Below are 17,157 nucleotides of genomic sequence, written 5' to 3'. Positions count from 1 at the left end.
ATGGGTTTTTTCGAAAATACTGTACACACATTTATCATTTTGTATTCAGGTCGGTTGGAATTTGTGGAATTTGTACGTCGGAAACCTGATGCTTGGATCCAGCCTTCTTCTGTACGATGGTCTTCCCTGCTTCTTGTCCAAACACACTTTCTGGGACGTCATGGACAAATACAAGGTGACCTTCGCCTTCATCGTTACCAGCATCATCGATACCTTCGAAAAAGAGGACATCGTGCCTGGTAAAGTTAATGTTTTCGATTATTTAGATTTCAATTATAATTGTGTCTTTGCTTGTCTCGGACTTTTTTTACTAAGAGGCTTTTAAAGATTTTCAAAATATAAAACGAATAAATAGTATTATTGTGAAAAGCTTATAAGCCAGTTAACAGGTACGCTGCACTAGCAATTGCTTTTGTATCGCGGTCATGTTACTCGGCTGCGAACCACAAGGTCCCAGGTTCTATCCCTGCTCATCACAGTTCGCCACAGAATCATTCAAAAAATTTTTGCACATCTCGAATAAGAATTAATACCTATAAAGATAAGATTAAAGCTTGGAAAATATAGGCATATCAGGAAAGTTTTCATTTTTTAAAACATTCACATTACGTGCTTGAAACTCTATTTTAAATCATTCTGAAGAATTATATCTAGGATTAAGATTCTGATGCCAAAAATTAAAAACAAACGATGACAAAATTTTGTTTCATATGCTTTTAAATTGGATTTTGTCTATGGAAGAAGAAAAACTTAAATAGACATTTCTTAAAACATACAAAAAAAAATATCACAGAAATTATATTTTTATTGCCATTTCCATTATCTCATAAATGAAAATAAGTACAAAGATATTTTAGATTTTATTTATCTTTAAAACTGGATTCTTTTGATTTATGATGGCAACAGCATTTATAGGTAATAAATATATTATAGATATATTATAAATACCGTAATGTATTTGTGGCATCATTAAAACATTAGATATAAAATATACATATAAATCCTATATTAGCCAATGAAAGCGGTTTCCTTAAAACTTTCTCTCATACTAATGGAGGTGTTATCCCAGATAATACCTTGGATAGTTTTGGCTTACAATAATTACGAAATATTAACTTTTGAAGCGAATTTAATATTTTTACTGAATCTGTTGTGTGATCCTTTGCAAGTTTCGTGACGATGAATCCCTTGCATACCTTTAATAGTATCCAAAAATCAAATTTGTACTTTAGATATATTTTTCCTAACTGATTGAAAAAATAATTTGGCACAAAATCGCAATTGTAGTCACAAAATTCCATGCCAAATTTGATGCATTTAAGTCACTGTATCTTTGCGTTTCACATTTACATGTTTCTGAAAATACAGACCGACAGACGGTCAATCCCTTGATGGATTTGACTCAAAATTTGAAAGGCACCTAGCCTACAGATGTTAAATCTGTATATCGATTCTTATCTATCAGCCTCTCTTCCTTTTGTAGTTATTGTATTAAATTATATTCAAACAGCCGGACAATTAGATTTCCTCTGAGCAGATTTCATCCATCTAGTCAAATCGTTTTTGAGTTATCTTTGTTACTGACAGACATTTTCCAGAAATGTGTTTTTCTAACAAAGAGCAGTCAGAAATGTAAAGATTCGTCAAAATCTTGAATTCGAATATTTTGACTATCACAATACTTTCTTTATACTTCGTATGCAAGAAAGTAAAAACATAAAAATTTAATTTGGTCGCACACAATATTCATTTGAATACTTAAAGCTTAATAGGATTCACTTCAGCATAGCACGGTATTTTAGATAAATTTGAAGAGTATTCAAGTTTTCAGCCCAAGCTCTATTGCGAACTGACTGTGGAATGTCTTTTAAGTTAGTATAGATCTGAATTTGGCCTTCGAATACCATATTAAATCTCGCCAATGTTTTGTCTAATGTCAGTAACATTTATCAACAAAGTCTCGCCAACATCAGCTCTTGAAAACAATATATATATGCATCACTTATCAAAACATAACAATGCAAGATTCATTTGGAATATTTCCTGACGACCTTTAAAAAAAACCTGGTTCCCAAACAAGACAACTAAATAGTAATATACCGTTAAACTTCCAGTTGCTTGGCCTTGATCTTACCAGCAAATGTCGATTTGAACAAAAAAATATAAAAACTGCAAATCTTTCTGTAAAGAACATTGTTCAAAAGGGCGGGTACGACTGAATAGAAGAAATAAGCTCTTTGAATATCAAGGGCATGTTAAGCTTTGGTCAGTAGGCCGTGACGGGGTTAACTATTCACCACACCTGGACAAAAAAAGCTTCAATAAACCTTGAAGGAACCGGAAATATATTTGTTCAATTCTTTTAATGGATTTTTAAATATAAAAACGTGATATAAAAATGAGCCGCACAAAATTTGCACATTTTGTATGGATTTTTATATTAATAATATGCCTGTCATGAATATTAATAGAATTTCTTAAGCTTGATTATAAATTCGTTTCACACCCAATATTTCTATAAGTGACTTGATATTTTATTAAATAATTAAAAGTGGTAACTTTAAGGTCTCTTTCTAAATCATATGTATAAATGTTTCTGACATATTACATTACATATTTTGAATTAGACGAATTTCGTCATTGTCATATGACCATGGTTTAAAATTATGAAATCCTTCCGTATATAATCTTTTCGAAAAGCAAGGCTTTAGCTTCAAAATTTACATAATTGATCAAAATTTTAAGAAATAATTAAGTAAGAATATTTAAATAAATTTAACTATGTAAAATTAATTATGTGAAACTAAATAAATTATTCAAAGTATTAGTTATTACTTATGCCTTTTTTTAAATTAATACTTTTATTTTATAAAATTTCAGTCAAAGATACATTTTAAAATTAATTTTTGTGACCTTAACAGATTTACATTTTTTATTTCACTTTTGGAATTTTATGTATATAAGTGGGATGATAATTCACTGATAAATTTCAAAACCTATGCCTTACTAATATTCCCAAAGGCAAAGTAAGGTATTGGTTTTGAAACATTAGCATTGGTAAGGCACTTGCATTGTTTTTTATATAACAGTTAAAAATTTAAAATCATATTCATTTTATATCACATTGTGAAGTATTTTTCAATTTTATAAATGTTTAATTTCTAATTAAGTAAAATACAATTTCCTTAAACAATACACAAAATCGGCTAAAAAACTTGAATAAAAAATGAGAAATTGGAAGTGATGTATAGTAAAACGCTTTTAATACTATAAATCTCAATACTCTGACAACAGAGTTTCTGAAAATATAACAATGATTCCTAAAAATTAATTGCACCTTAACAAAAATATTCCCTGAAGTATAATAATTTTTTTTTACAAAGAATATTCTATTATTCCCAAATTTACATTACAGAAGTTCTTAAATATGTTCCTTTCGAGATTTCACCTAACACATAAATCTTTGTTTTACTTAAACGTTGTATATACTGTTAATTTCAGGATATCGCGTCTAGAACTTTTCAATCTTGCACTTATCTAAGGAGTAGTATACCGAAAGATGAGCGGTTATTACATCGCCCAATTCCACAATTAATCTGAGTTCACCGTATTGCTAAATACTGCATATTGATCTAAATTTCATTCATTCATTTGCAATTCCAGCTCCTGATTGCAAGCTGGAGCATCTGAAATTGATTTCCATCGGCGCCAGTCCAGTTAAACTTCAAAACGTAGATTTCATCTTACAAAAGGTGAAGCCAGACGTTTTCGTTGGATGCTTATATGGTGAGTTTGCAAACAATATTTGCTTTATTTTTCACTTTCAGTGCATCATTTAGCAAACACTTTGTCTTAAATATATAAAATAATTCTTCCGAAATATTAAAATAGGCAAGAAGAGGATCAAATTTTAAAATTCTACCACTATGAATGACTTTAATTTAAAACATTGAAATTAAGCATCTTCTTCAATGCTCAAAAATATCTAGCATATTTACTCCATTTTCTTTTATATCTCAATTAAAGAGTTGAACAATTTGAACTGTATTTAATTAATTGTATCGAAATAAAATAATTTATTTACAATTTCATAAAATTCATGCATTGCAAAATTATTCACAATTTTAAGATCAAAAATTTTACTTTCTGTTCAATATGACATATTAATATCGTTAGGAGAATCTCCCTCTATCATTTCAAAAACAGAATTTCTAGGAAAGCATTTTCTGGATTTTACTTTACATTTTTTAATTCTATTAAAATCAAATACATTCATTAATTAATCAATCATTAATTAATCATTACATTAATATCATTACTTTATTTCATTCCAAATCTTATTATCTTATCTTATAAGTACTTATGAATATTGATCAAGTACTGAATTATTTGTTGAAATTATGCTTCTAACATGTATCTATTCGTTCCAACATTAGCCATTTCCTTTATTTCATTAATATTTTCATGTCATTATTAATTCTAGCACTTAAGAAACTGTATGGCAACCCGTGTTTTTGATTGGATGATCTATTTCCTGCTAGAGAACTGGATAAAAAGAAAATTGTTAATACATAAATCATGATATTCTTTGTAATAATTGGTTTTTGCTATTCAGGTGCTACCGAAGTCATTGGAGTGTTTTCCGGATTCGACTACAATTCACCAGTCTACAGTTCAGAGATTCAGTGTCCGGCATTGGGAGTCGATATTCGAATTTTCGATGACGAAGGTAAGATTAATTCGAATTTCATTTGAATTCTAACAGATATTAAATGTTTACAATGGTGGATTTTCGATTAGGGAAACTAGACAGTTGCCTAGGACCCCTGAAATGAAGGACGACAGCAGGCAACTCAATTAAAAAAATCTTTTTAATCAAGTTAGTTAAAAAAATGCAAATTCTATGAATCAATTTAAAAAATTTTTAGCTATGTTTCCGCATAAATAAATTTTTAAAAATACAAATTCAATGTATCATAATATATTAGAACCATCTGTTTACGCTGACTTATTCAAATCATAATTACTTAGATTAAGTTATTAATAATTACTCTTTAAATATATTAACAATCTGTTAATAAATTATCATTTATTCATTAATTGATTAATCAGTTAATGAATGATTATTCTTTCATGAATTAATTAAATTTTATACCATAGGTTATATTCTTGATAGGTCATATAAAATAATTATTTTTAATGTTATATTTGATTGAAGTTTATTATTCCTTTGTGATCTTTCATAATAATTAAATCTTATATTCGTAAATCATAAAATCATTAACTTAAAATTATGAATATTTTTTCAAAAATCTTATTGTTTTATTCTTGTATGATAAATTGATAAATATATATATCCACAAAGTTATTAAAATAAAAATAACTAAAATAAATCATGTTTATTACCTTAACCTTAAACTGGCTACTCCGACCCGCCCGAAGGCACACGGCAAAATCTGAATGACTGGACCGCCGCAACAACACTGGCGGGAACTGTGGTGAGTCCAAAGGACAATCACCGGCCAAGGTACAACCCTTCCCAAGGGAAATACGCCCCTTTATAGATGGGAGGAACCAGGCCCTTACTTTTTCTGTACCCATCAGGATAGCGAAAATAAACCACCTCTGCGAAAGCTTTTTATCTTCAATTACGAGGTGCCCCCCGGAGGAATAATATGTTGGTTTAATAAAAATGCTTTGAAATGTAAAATTAAATTGACCACCTATTAAAAAACGAAGCCCTGTTATGAGCACAAATGTCTAAGCAATTTTTTTTAATAAAAATTTAACATTTCCTTCAATCTATTTACTTTTCCTGCAGGAAACAGCATAGTTGGAAAATCTGGCGAACTCGTGATTGCAACACCCACGCCCTCCTTCCCCGTCAGCGTCTGGAATGATGAAGATGGCTCCAAAATGCAAGATACTTATCTCTCCAAATTCCCTAGTAAGTGCCTGATCTATTTAATGACCATGTTGTGATATTAAGAAGAACCATCTTGAAAGTTGTATTCTATAAATTAACAGACATGGATAGCATAATTAGAGGAAACAAAAATGTGTATATCGCAGGCAGTGAATGAAATGTAGATCTTCTAAATAATGTCGGCTTAACATAAAGCTGCACATATTTTATAAAGAAATTGTAAATAACAATTAAGCATTTTATCTAAAAACAAACGCTTTATGTCCAATGTAGATAAAGAATATCATGGAGAGAAAATTTTATTGAAAAGGAGCTTAAACAATGGGCAATGATAAGCCATCTTTGGCGACTACTTTCTTTTGCTAGAAATTCATTACCTGTTATTTTTTTAAGTAATAACCTAGATAAATTGTTCTTACAAAATTTTTCAGCAAAATATTTTTAAATAAATTGTTTTAATTTGACTTGTATTATGTCATAACTCTTATGCTTGCATTATTCATTGTATATTAGTACGTGTTTGGCTGGAATTTTATTTAAAATTTAATATTTAATCTTTAATTCTTTTACTTTCTCGGGTATCTAATTATCGTATTGTTTCAATTAAGAGTCCATAGAGCACATGATCTGCTTGTGCATTTATTCTCCAATTTCCTTTCTTTTTTGCAAAATAATAGTAATAATAATAATTCCCTTTACGCTATCATGCTGGAGAGATTGAAAATTATTGTACATCTTTGTGTTTAAATAATTTTTATCAAAACTCTTTTACTACCGTGCAGACAAAAACAGTCTTATTAAAAATTATTTCAATTTTATTTGCAACAAAAAATCTGTACATTTATTTTCAATCATCTTTTAACCGGAATAAATTATTACTTATTTAGAATCATTTTTTATTTTATTGATCTATTTTGTGATTATTTTATTAAATTGATAATATTTCTCTTCATAAAAGAATTAATTCATATTTTCTTATATTGAAGTAATATTAACATGAAATCTCCAATACTTTTCAGATGTCTGGGCACAAAGCGATGAAGCTTGGATTGACCCCAAAACCAGAGGCATGATCATCATTGGCAGAAGGTAAAATTCATTTTATATTTTAATTTCGTTTGAAATCTACTATAACCTAATCCTTGAGTTTTCTGCCAATATGATAACCAAACAAGCTTGGTCAGCAATTCTTCTATCAGTCCTATGCGCAGTATTACCTACTTTGTCAGCCATTTTCATTTTTGGCTATGCCTTTGTTGCCTACTTTGTCAGCCAATTTCATTTTTGGCTATGACTTTGTTGGCGTATTTGGCGATGCGAAGAAGAAAATTAGAGATTTCAATCTTAATTTCTATTTTCTGGTATCTATATTCCTTTCAAATGAGACTTCTAAACTTTGCTACATAAATAATATAATCTTCCACCTCGTAAATCTACTTTTATAACAAAATGGAACCAATTAATAAATAAACTGATCCATTCGAGATTTAAGAGAAGGAGTATAAACTGCATCTCAAAATAAATTTTCAAAATAATTTTCAACCTAACAAATTCAGAGGAAAACTTTTCTCAGAGGATTTAAGACAAGACAAAACAACAATTAAAAAATAAAAATAGATAGAACAAATAGTTATAAATAGTAAGAGTAGTAGTAGTTTAGTAGTAATAGTAGTTTATTACCAATTTCTCACAAAGTCAAATTAGAGAGATTCATTAATTTATTATAAACTTAATTTTGAGGTCTATGATTCGTCCTTTAAACATGTCCCTCTTACATAAGAATTCATTGTTAATTTTTTTAATCTGTATTATTAAAATAGCTCTTTGTTCTCAAATTTATATATTTTTCTATTCGCAGCGACAACACAATCAAACAGCATGGAGAAAGATTTGTGTCAGAGGAAATTTATTGGGCTAGTAAGTATTCTCTGATCTTTTTTGCCTTTTCATACACTGGAAAACATCATGTAGAAGCATTGTGAAAAAACAAAAAAATGTAACTTTCTGTATTCGTTTCTATTTAATCAAGTATTGTCTTCCAATTAGGAAACTATTGATTTTACTTTCATACCTATTTTGATTTTTCTAAAATCTCATTAAACATTTGAAATGTTTTTGAATTTTACGTAATTTTTATATGCAATTATAGCGTCTTAATTTTAATTTAAAAATTTTAAATGTGATAAATCTGTGCACATATGACGCTTGGGAAAATAAATGTAAGTTATTAATATGTAATTAAGAATGATATAACACAGAAAACAAGTGACACTTTAATTTTAAAATTACGGGTATTCGAATATTCTAATCATTTTTGTCAAATTCATTCTTAATTGAAATACCTTTTTAGCATATGAAATTTTTCATGTCATTGCATTATGTTGCGTGAAATCTTATCAAGTCAATTTCATTATTTCATTTGTTCATCTTATCAAGTCAATTTCATTATTTCATTTGTTCATCTTATCAATCATTTTATCAAGTTTTTGCAGAAGAATGTTCCATGTGAAAAATTCTTGATGAAGTTTGATTGCAATTTTGCTTATAAAAATATAAGCAACCTTTATTCAGTTTTAAAATTAAGAACCTCCATTCTCTACTAATTCAGCGTAACTTAATCTTCTTCAGTTACTATATTTAAACAGTTTTCGGCATTTTTTAAATACCAGAATTCAAAATTAAATGCAATATTTTACTTTCAGTTCACGACGTTGAAGAGATAGCTGACAGCATCTGCGTGGCTCAAAGCAACGGCAGTGGAGATGGTCGAGCCGTCCTCTTCGTCAAGATGAAGAATGGACACGTCCTTGACAAGGACATGACCTTTAAGATTGAAGAGAAGATCCTCAAGGAACTCACTATCTTCTACATTCCAAAAGTCATCTTGCAAGTCAAGGATATTCCGGTAAGAGTAATATAAAATTAATTCATTTCAAATGAAAAATGTTCTCCCCTTCATTTTATCTATTTAACTTTTTCGGCCCTAATGGGCAAATACATTTCAGTGATCAGACTTTGTTGGTCTTCATTCATTTCTTTCTATAGGTTATTGTAGGAAGAAGCATTTTTACATGGGATTTAAAATTTTAATCATACAAAGTCGGGTTGAAAGGATTAAAAACTGCATTAATTATTGATGATGCCAGAACTAACAACTAATTTTTATTAAACATTCTATTATAGTATGTATAAGCAAAAATTCACTATAAACCCTAACAATTAAAATAAAAAAAAATGTTTTCCCAAGATGGAATTTTTAATATAAATCAAAAGAAATGAGCTAACTATATCAGTGTAGAAATCCTTTGAAAAACGTCAGCTTAACCCTATTTTAATAAATAAAATTACTTTCAGCCTTTTCCATCAAAAAGCTTACATTTTTAAATGGTACACAGATTTTGAAAATACTTCATATATTCATAAAATGTATGTTAATAGGAAGAAAAAAACTCTCTCTAATAATCTACCTCTTTTTATTCCTACAAAAATATATTTCTTCAGATAACGACTAAAAAGCAGAATAAACGTAAAAGTCAACTTAATAAAGTTCAATTTTTGGTGCTTAGAGACGCTTTCTATCCCTTGCCGTTTGTTAAGAAGAATTACATACATTCGCAAAAAATGAATAACTCTTCTTGGCGATGTTAAATAATAATATTTTTATTTGAATTATATTAATATAAACTTTGAATGATAGTTTTCCGCTACAGGAAATTGCCCATCTTTAATTTTAAAAGTATCAGTGCAAAGAAGAATAGAAATTTATCGTGCAGGTCATGGAAATATTTTATGGAAATTTCATGGGAATATTTCATGGAAATATTTTAGTCCTCATATTTAGTCCTCAATTAGATTAGCGGTTGATATATTTGGCAAAGGAATCTAAGATTCCAAATAAGTTTTTTAATCCATTAATTTTTTGTCTAACTGCAGCTCGAAAACATTTTTGGATCTCTGAATACATACATACTTGTACATACATAGCTCTTCATTTATAATACGAAAACAAAATATTGCATAAAAATAATCTGAAATGCAGGAAATAATATTTGATGCTTCTTAAATCTTCACAGTCATTTTTTTTTTTTTTCAGTTTTAGCAAATTTCTTGAAAATAATTTGCAAAATTTTGTTTCAAAGGAAGTTTTTTCCTAAAAATCTACCATCTAGAACATTTAGATTTTGACGAAAAATTCAGATATCGCGAATTTTGATTCAGATTTTTTAAAACAGAAAAGGATGATCTTTATAGAAAGCAAGATTTTTTTTTTAATTACACAGAACTTTTTAATAAGTTTTACCTCGCGTTATACTACAAAGTATGATTCTTATTTCGCTTTATTTTTTTAAAAATAATGTGAAACAAATAACTAAGACATTTAATATTAATATTTTCTTATTTTCATATGCGAATATAAGTTCCATTATCAATAAGTACCATATAAATGTCGCATCCCTATTATTTTCCATTTTAAAATATGATTATCATTTTTTTGAATTAACCAAGTGAAGCCATTTTAATTCTTATTTCTTTTTAGTACAATCTGAACGGAAAACGAATGGAAAGTGTTGTGAAAAAGATCGTCAACACCAACGTCATACCCGAAGTGAATAACATCAGGAATCCAGAATGCCTGCGACAGTACTGGAATATTCCACAACTTCAAGATTTCTAAGCAGGTGTTCGGAATCTCTAAGTCTAAAAAGTGGATCTTCAGAGATCTGAAAAGTACAACTGCAAAAGAGACTATTCGTGAAAGGTCATGTGAAGGTCATGATGGTTTACTTCGACATGCTACGAAGATGGTGTGCTAAAGACTGTTTATCACTAATTGTATTTATTTCGCACATTATTGTGTTTCTTTCATCACTTTTACAGGGAAAGAATACTATTTTTATATAAAATTGTACATTTTTAGTGTGGTTATGGTATTCTGTAACTCTACCATTGTATGTGAATAAAAAAATCCAACTGAGTTATGTTAATTTCTATTAAAGTACATACTTTTATTGCTTACCATTTTGGAATACATACACCATAAAGCATTCATTAAAAGGATATAGATTGAAATACCTTCGACAGATCTAAAACTTTGATGAAAAATTGGATGTGTGGTGGACATATTAATGATAATAATCATTGTAGTTATATGATAGTATCGAAAATTGATAGTATATAATAATAATAATAATAATAAGCAAAACTGCAAAGCTATTTTGAAACTGAGTATGCAGCAGAAATGGCTTAATTTATTTGCAGATGCAAAATATATTGGTCCTACATTACGTCTAATACACCCTAGTAGCATATATATATTATACAATATTTTATGATATAAAACAATATTCGCAATATTGTATAATATTGCTTAGTATTGAATAATATTATATATCGTACAATATTGTGCTACAGGCTGTGCTACCTGAGCATCCAAGCGAATACATATTTACCATTGCGGCAGAAAATGTTGGTTTAAGGAGAATTTTCCCCAATGTCAACTCAATGGTGACATGAAAAGAGACAGATTGTCAGTGTAGATAAATACATTAAAATTGATTTTTCTTTATATTTCTAAAAGATCTGAATCCATGTGCATAGTTATGGAAAGGTAGAAAAGGCTATAATTCAGAAAAAAAATCTGTAAAATATGACCAGACTAAAATAGATCACCCTAGCTTATTTTATTGTTATTCTACATGTTCATTTTATTAGAAAGCTTAAAACTCTTTTAATTTCACTAATTCTTAATTTATGCAACTTTATAATTAATAATCTTTAAACTCTAAAATCTTTATCACAGCAAAATAAACCAATACAGTATTTTGTACAGTGTACAATATTTTGTACAATAAATTGCACCGATCCTTTTTTTTTTTTTTTTTTTTTTTTTACTTTCTCTTATACGAAATATTGAGAAAGTATTGTAATCATAGAAAAAGCCAACTAGACATTTTCACGGATCTCCGGACATTCAAATCTTTTTAGGCTCAAAAAACACATTTTTGACATGATATTTGTCTATGAAAATGATAACTCAAAAACGTTTTGATATTGATGGATGAAATTTGATATGTAGACTTACGCCCAAATTTATAGATTTCGTTCAAATGTTGAACGAATTCTGTCTGCAGGAAATCTGGCTGTTTGATTACACGTGAATTCGATAACGCCAAAAAGCAAAAAACTAGATACATAAAATTTGGTACATGGATTCGTCTAAAATATAGATTCTTATCAAATTTTAAATCAAATCAATAGTTGAACGTCTGTCGTTCTGTACTTTCGAATGCATGTAAACATAATCATAAATGCATTTACTTAAATTAAAGAAATTCAATAAATTATCTTATGACATCAACTGTAGTTTTGTGTCAAATTTTGGTTCTATTCAGTCGTCTAGAAAGGATCCAAAATACATATTGTCACGAGAGATTCAAAAAAATATTTGATTCGCCGCAAATATCTATGTTTCGTAATTATTATTTGCTTATGCCATGCAATTCATTTCAACCTTAAACAAAGTTCACAATTTTTTGTGGAGGAAGGGAGGAGGGCTAAAACATTAATTAGAAAATATATAAGAAAGTTTTGTAAAGAACATTGTCGCTGGTTTTATGCGTCATTTCACACTTAAACGTCTCATATCGATTTTGGACACTTATATCAACCCTGTCTGCAAATAAACCACCGTTAATTTTAGAATCCCCTCTACTTTCTCATATGCTTACATATCATAACACCGCTTCATGCCCCTGCAATTATAATCTACTACTTATTTAAACACGTCTGACATTTATTGATTAAAATTTGGTAAAGAGGTGTTAACATTACGTAAACAAAACTGAGAGCAACGAGCTGGCTGAGATTCAAATGAAAAATGGCAGTGATTTTGTAAGCAGACTACCAATAGGACAATGAAAAGCTTGAGTTATACAATATTTCGCTTTTTGTGTTTAGATCCGTAGAGTAACGAAGAATAGTAAAAAAAACAGAGTAGGGATACCTATTTCCATAGACCGATAGTATCCAAAATTTAATATCGTTCTACCAATTTTAATGTAAAAATCACTTATTAAATTTCATTTATCTTGTTTATTGTGTTTTTGAGATATTATATTTACTTGAACTTTTAAAGAAACAGTCAGAAAATTGAGGATTCGATAAAAATTCTGTACTAATCTATACTTTAAATAATATAGTCAAATGCTGAACTTTATCTTTGTAACTCTTTTCATGGTTAAATTACCCATTTATACTTTCCGTTGACGAATTTCGAATAAAATTTGACAGAAATCCACAACCGTCATGTAAACATTGCAGGTTAAATTTCTTCTCTCTAGCTCATTTCGTTTTTAAATTATAGTATTTCAAAAACAAACAAACACGAGACTTAAAAGATCCAGATAATATTTTTTTTATGTCTCCGAACATCAAGATAATCAAAATCACGTGATCTCATTTCTTACAGTGAGAATATTTTCATTTTGTATTCTACATACGATACGAAAAGTAGAACAACTGTAAAATAGTGAAAGTTAAATATCGTGATCGAGGCAAGCATCTTGAAAATAGGTGACTACGTTAAAAAGTTGATTTTTTTCGAAATTAGAAAAATATTTTGCTAAATATTCTCAATGTTTGAACAGGTTTCTTCATAAAACCATTAGCATTTTGTTTCGATATCTATCTTTTGAGAAGTTACACTGATTTTTACATTTGCATTTACATAGGCTTTCTTTAATGGCATTTGACATCTTTAGATGGTATCAAATATAAAATATAATGGAATTTTCTGACGAAAAACCTCGTAAATTAAAATGTAATGTATAATTTTTGTTCAAATTTGATATAAAAATGTCTCAATATATTCTGAAGTTCCCGAACTATAGAATAAATAATTTATTCATTTAAAAATATTTTATAGTTGTATTAATGCTAAAAAAGGAAATTTTCGTGTTATTTATCAGTCAAACTCCAATATTTAAGAAACTGATCGAAATACATGTAATGGTTTTAGGAACAAGATAATATATTTCTCAAGCTATCTGCAAAAATTTCAGCAAATCATTTGACAAAGCACTAAACAAGAAAACTTTTGCTTTACCTCTTACCAAAAAAAAAGCCTCAATTTTTCCAATTTTTAAAAAAACGTTTGCCACTTTATTGGTATATTTTGGTTTCATGGGTGTGTTTTTTCAATCTTTTTCATATAAATATTCAAAAATGTTATTATTTTCGAACGTTTTTCAAAAAATTCGTCTTGAACGTAATCTCATTAAGAGGCATAACAAGAAACGAATTTCCAGCTTCCAAAATGGAAATGAATCGAAAAATATACTTAATAATGAGTAAATATTATTGCTAGAGACAACAGAAATCAATATCCATTCTTAAAAGTCGCTTCACTACCGGTTTCGACAGAATGAAACGCGCTGTTTATCTTTTTGCTTCACGGTCCTTGCATTGGCTGGAATACCAATGACAAATGGCTGTTCGCATTTCGAACATAATAAATGGGTTGGAAAATTCATTAGCTCACTTTACAGCTGTGCGTTGCTTGCTCATTTCCTGAAATACCAACATGGAAGGAGATCGAAAACAAAAATACAAAATGATTCGAATAAAATGGAAATAAAAAATTATAATTTCTTGTAGGAGTGGTTGAGCAAGGAGGAAGTATACTTAAAATAACCGAACACTCATTGGATTAGCATATATAATTGATATACGTATTTGCTGTTCATCAATATAATCAAAATTTAAACGATAATAAATATCGATTGGGCAAAAAAAGTTGAAAATAATTATTATATAATAATAATTATTGATTAGTAAGCTGCACCCAAAATTAGGGAATATTTCGAAATGAATATGAAGCTATTAAAAAACAAACCAGCAGGAGTGGTCTCCCTAAAACTTTCTCGCTTACTCTATGATAAATGTGTTATCTCAGAGAATGCTTTGCATGGCATTGGCGTACAATAGTTACGAAATATTAACTTTTGGCGTGAATTTAGCATCTACTGAATCCATCGTGTAAGTCTTGGCGAGTTTGTTTGTTTTTTGGCAATTATTTTTGGTTGATCTCTGGTTTGCGGTTAATAGTATCTGAATTTGCGCTCTAAGCATATTTTCCGTAACCGATTGAAACTAAAATTTGGCACAAAACTACTCTTGCAGTCACAAAATCCCATACCAAATTTGATATATTAAAGTTAGTCGTTTTTGAGTTATCGGGGAAAACAAGTTTCTAAAAGTGCAGACTGACAGACGATCAACCGCTTGTTGGATTTAGCTCAAAATTTAATAGCTGTCTACACTATACATTTTAAACAACGCACTGAATTTTATCTATCTAGCTCTTTCCGTTTAATAGTTATCGTGTTAGCTTATATTCAAACAACCAGATTTCCTATCAACGGATTTTGCTTAAAATTTGATAGAAATCTATAAATTCCGGGAAAAGATCATATACCAAATTTCATCCATGTAGCTATAAACGTTTTTAAATTATCTTTGTTACGAACAGGCTGATAGACATATATTTCATAAAAATGTGTTTTTCGAACTTATGGAGGTCTAAAATGTTGAGATTCGTCAAAATCTCTAGTTCGGATTTTTTGACGATTACAATACTTTCTCTACACAACGTGTACGAGAAAGTAAAAATAAGCGTTTTATTTATTTATTGTGAATCGATAAGTCTAATCGATAACCATCAAACTCTCCGACCCGCCACAAAGGCACACGGATTTAAACCATAAAACTGAATGACCGGACCGCCGAAACAGCAACATTGGCGGGAACTGTGGTTGAGTCCTAAGGGCCGTCATCGGCCACGGTACAAACCTCCCCGAAGGAAGTACGTCTCGTCATCGATGGGAGGAGTCAGATCCCCCACCTATTAGTGTACCCTCCCGGGTGGCGAGATCCAACCACCATGCCGGAAGCATCTCATCCTCATTTCGAGGTGCCCCCCGGAGGTCATTGTGAATCGATAAGGTATGAAAAACAAACAAAAGGTACTTTTCGTTTTAGATTTGTGTGCTATCACTTTTGGGTGATCTTACTAATTTTTCGGGTGTGCGCAATAAATAAGATCAAGTTTCCGGAGATTTTTGTGAGGCACTTTTTTTCTATTACTTTTTCTATTCTGATGTTGATTTTCAATTTCTTTTTTAATTCGAAGCTCAGATATTATTTCTATATGTTGCTTGATAAATAATAAACCTGTTCACTTTTCATCTCACCCTTACTTTAGTAAAATCAAACCATACTGACGCATGCGCAAAAGAACACAGAATCTCCATGTCTTTAAACAGACGGTAACATTGTCACTCTTGCTTAAATGCTTCTTTTATTTTTAATCGTTTCATATTCATTCTGAGTCAGCCAATTATTTTTTTTAATTTATAAAACCTCAAAAAAAATTATTTATACTTTGTTATTTGTATTAAACACAATCTTTTGTAAAAAGATAAAGAAACATCCAAACTTTTAACTTAATAAAATAAATTTTAAATTTTCTCTGCTGACGGTTTCTTTTGGAAGAGTAAACTACTTCTTTCCTATAATAAATTAAAATAAATAAATATTCCTTCGAAATACTAATTTCTAATAATAATTAAGCAATATATTTATGTGCCTTCGCGCATGCGTGTGTTGTGTGTGTTTGCTATTCCTCAGCAAGACAAACCATTTGTCCTAAAGCTGCAAAATCAAGTACAAGTTTATTTTTGTGGATGAGAATGTGCATCTCAGAACATTTTTCTTTTTCTTTTTGAAATCCTTATTAGAATTTCAATTAATTAAAACATAAGCGAAATTATAACATCTCCCGTCAGAATTGCTGAAAATATTGTTATGCAAAAATAAATTTTCCGCCACGTTACCGTATAAAGAAATCTATATATTATTATTTCTAATTATATCAATTTAATTGACATGCAAAATCTTTCTGCAACTTAATGAATAAAAAAATAATAATTTTTCTTAATTTTAACAACAGATTTCTTTCTTAAAATTTTTTTCAAATTCAGCAATAGATTTCTTTATTAATCTGAAACTGCAATCGTTTTTATTGTCTCATTAAATATTTAATCGCAAAATTTCTTTCATTGATTCATTACTAAATTAAAAAATATTCTGCTTATTATTTTTGAAGTTTACATCTCTACTAATAATAAAGATGAATATGTGTGAGTCAGTGCATATCTCTGCTTGTTGGCGCT

The 17,157-nt window shown here is 29.2% G+C and overlaps 1 protein-coding gene across 1 annotated transcript in view; it reads left to right on the top strand.

Moving 5' to 3' along the window:
• LOC129963621 (acetoacetyl-CoA synthetase-like) overlaps positions 1-10,892 on the top strand; it is a 34,203-nt gene extending 23,311 nt beyond the window's left edge. The window contains exons 11-18 of the mRNA XM_056078103.1: positions 50-239; positions 3,664-3,786; positions 4,616-4,729; positions 5,822-5,947; positions 6,946-7,015; positions 7,785-7,843; positions 8,629-8,831; positions 10,464-10,892. Of these exons, the coding sequence (XP_055934078.1) occupies positions 50-239; positions 3,664-3,786; positions 4,616-4,729; positions 5,822-5,947; positions 6,946-7,015; positions 7,785-7,843; positions 8,629-8,831; positions 10,464-10,601 (1,023 nt within the window). The 3' untranslated portion in view covers positions 10,602-10,892. The remainder of the gene's footprint in view (positions 1-49; positions 240-3,663; positions 3,787-4,615; positions 4,730-5,821; positions 5,948-6,945; positions 7,016-7,784; positions 7,844-8,628; positions 8,832-10,463) is intronic.
• Positions 10,893-17,157: the final 6,265 nt, after the last annotated feature.

This window comes from Argiope bruennichi, chromosome 3 (assembly GCF_947563725.1).
Source record: "Argiope bruennichi chromosome 3, qqArgBrue1.1, whole genome shotgun sequence".
NCBI lineage: Eukaryota > Metazoa > Arthropoda > Arachnida > Araneae > Araneidae > Argiope > Argiope bruennichi.
Note: the sequence above shows the minus strand (reverse complement) of the source record. Positions and strands in the feature narration are given on the sequence as shown.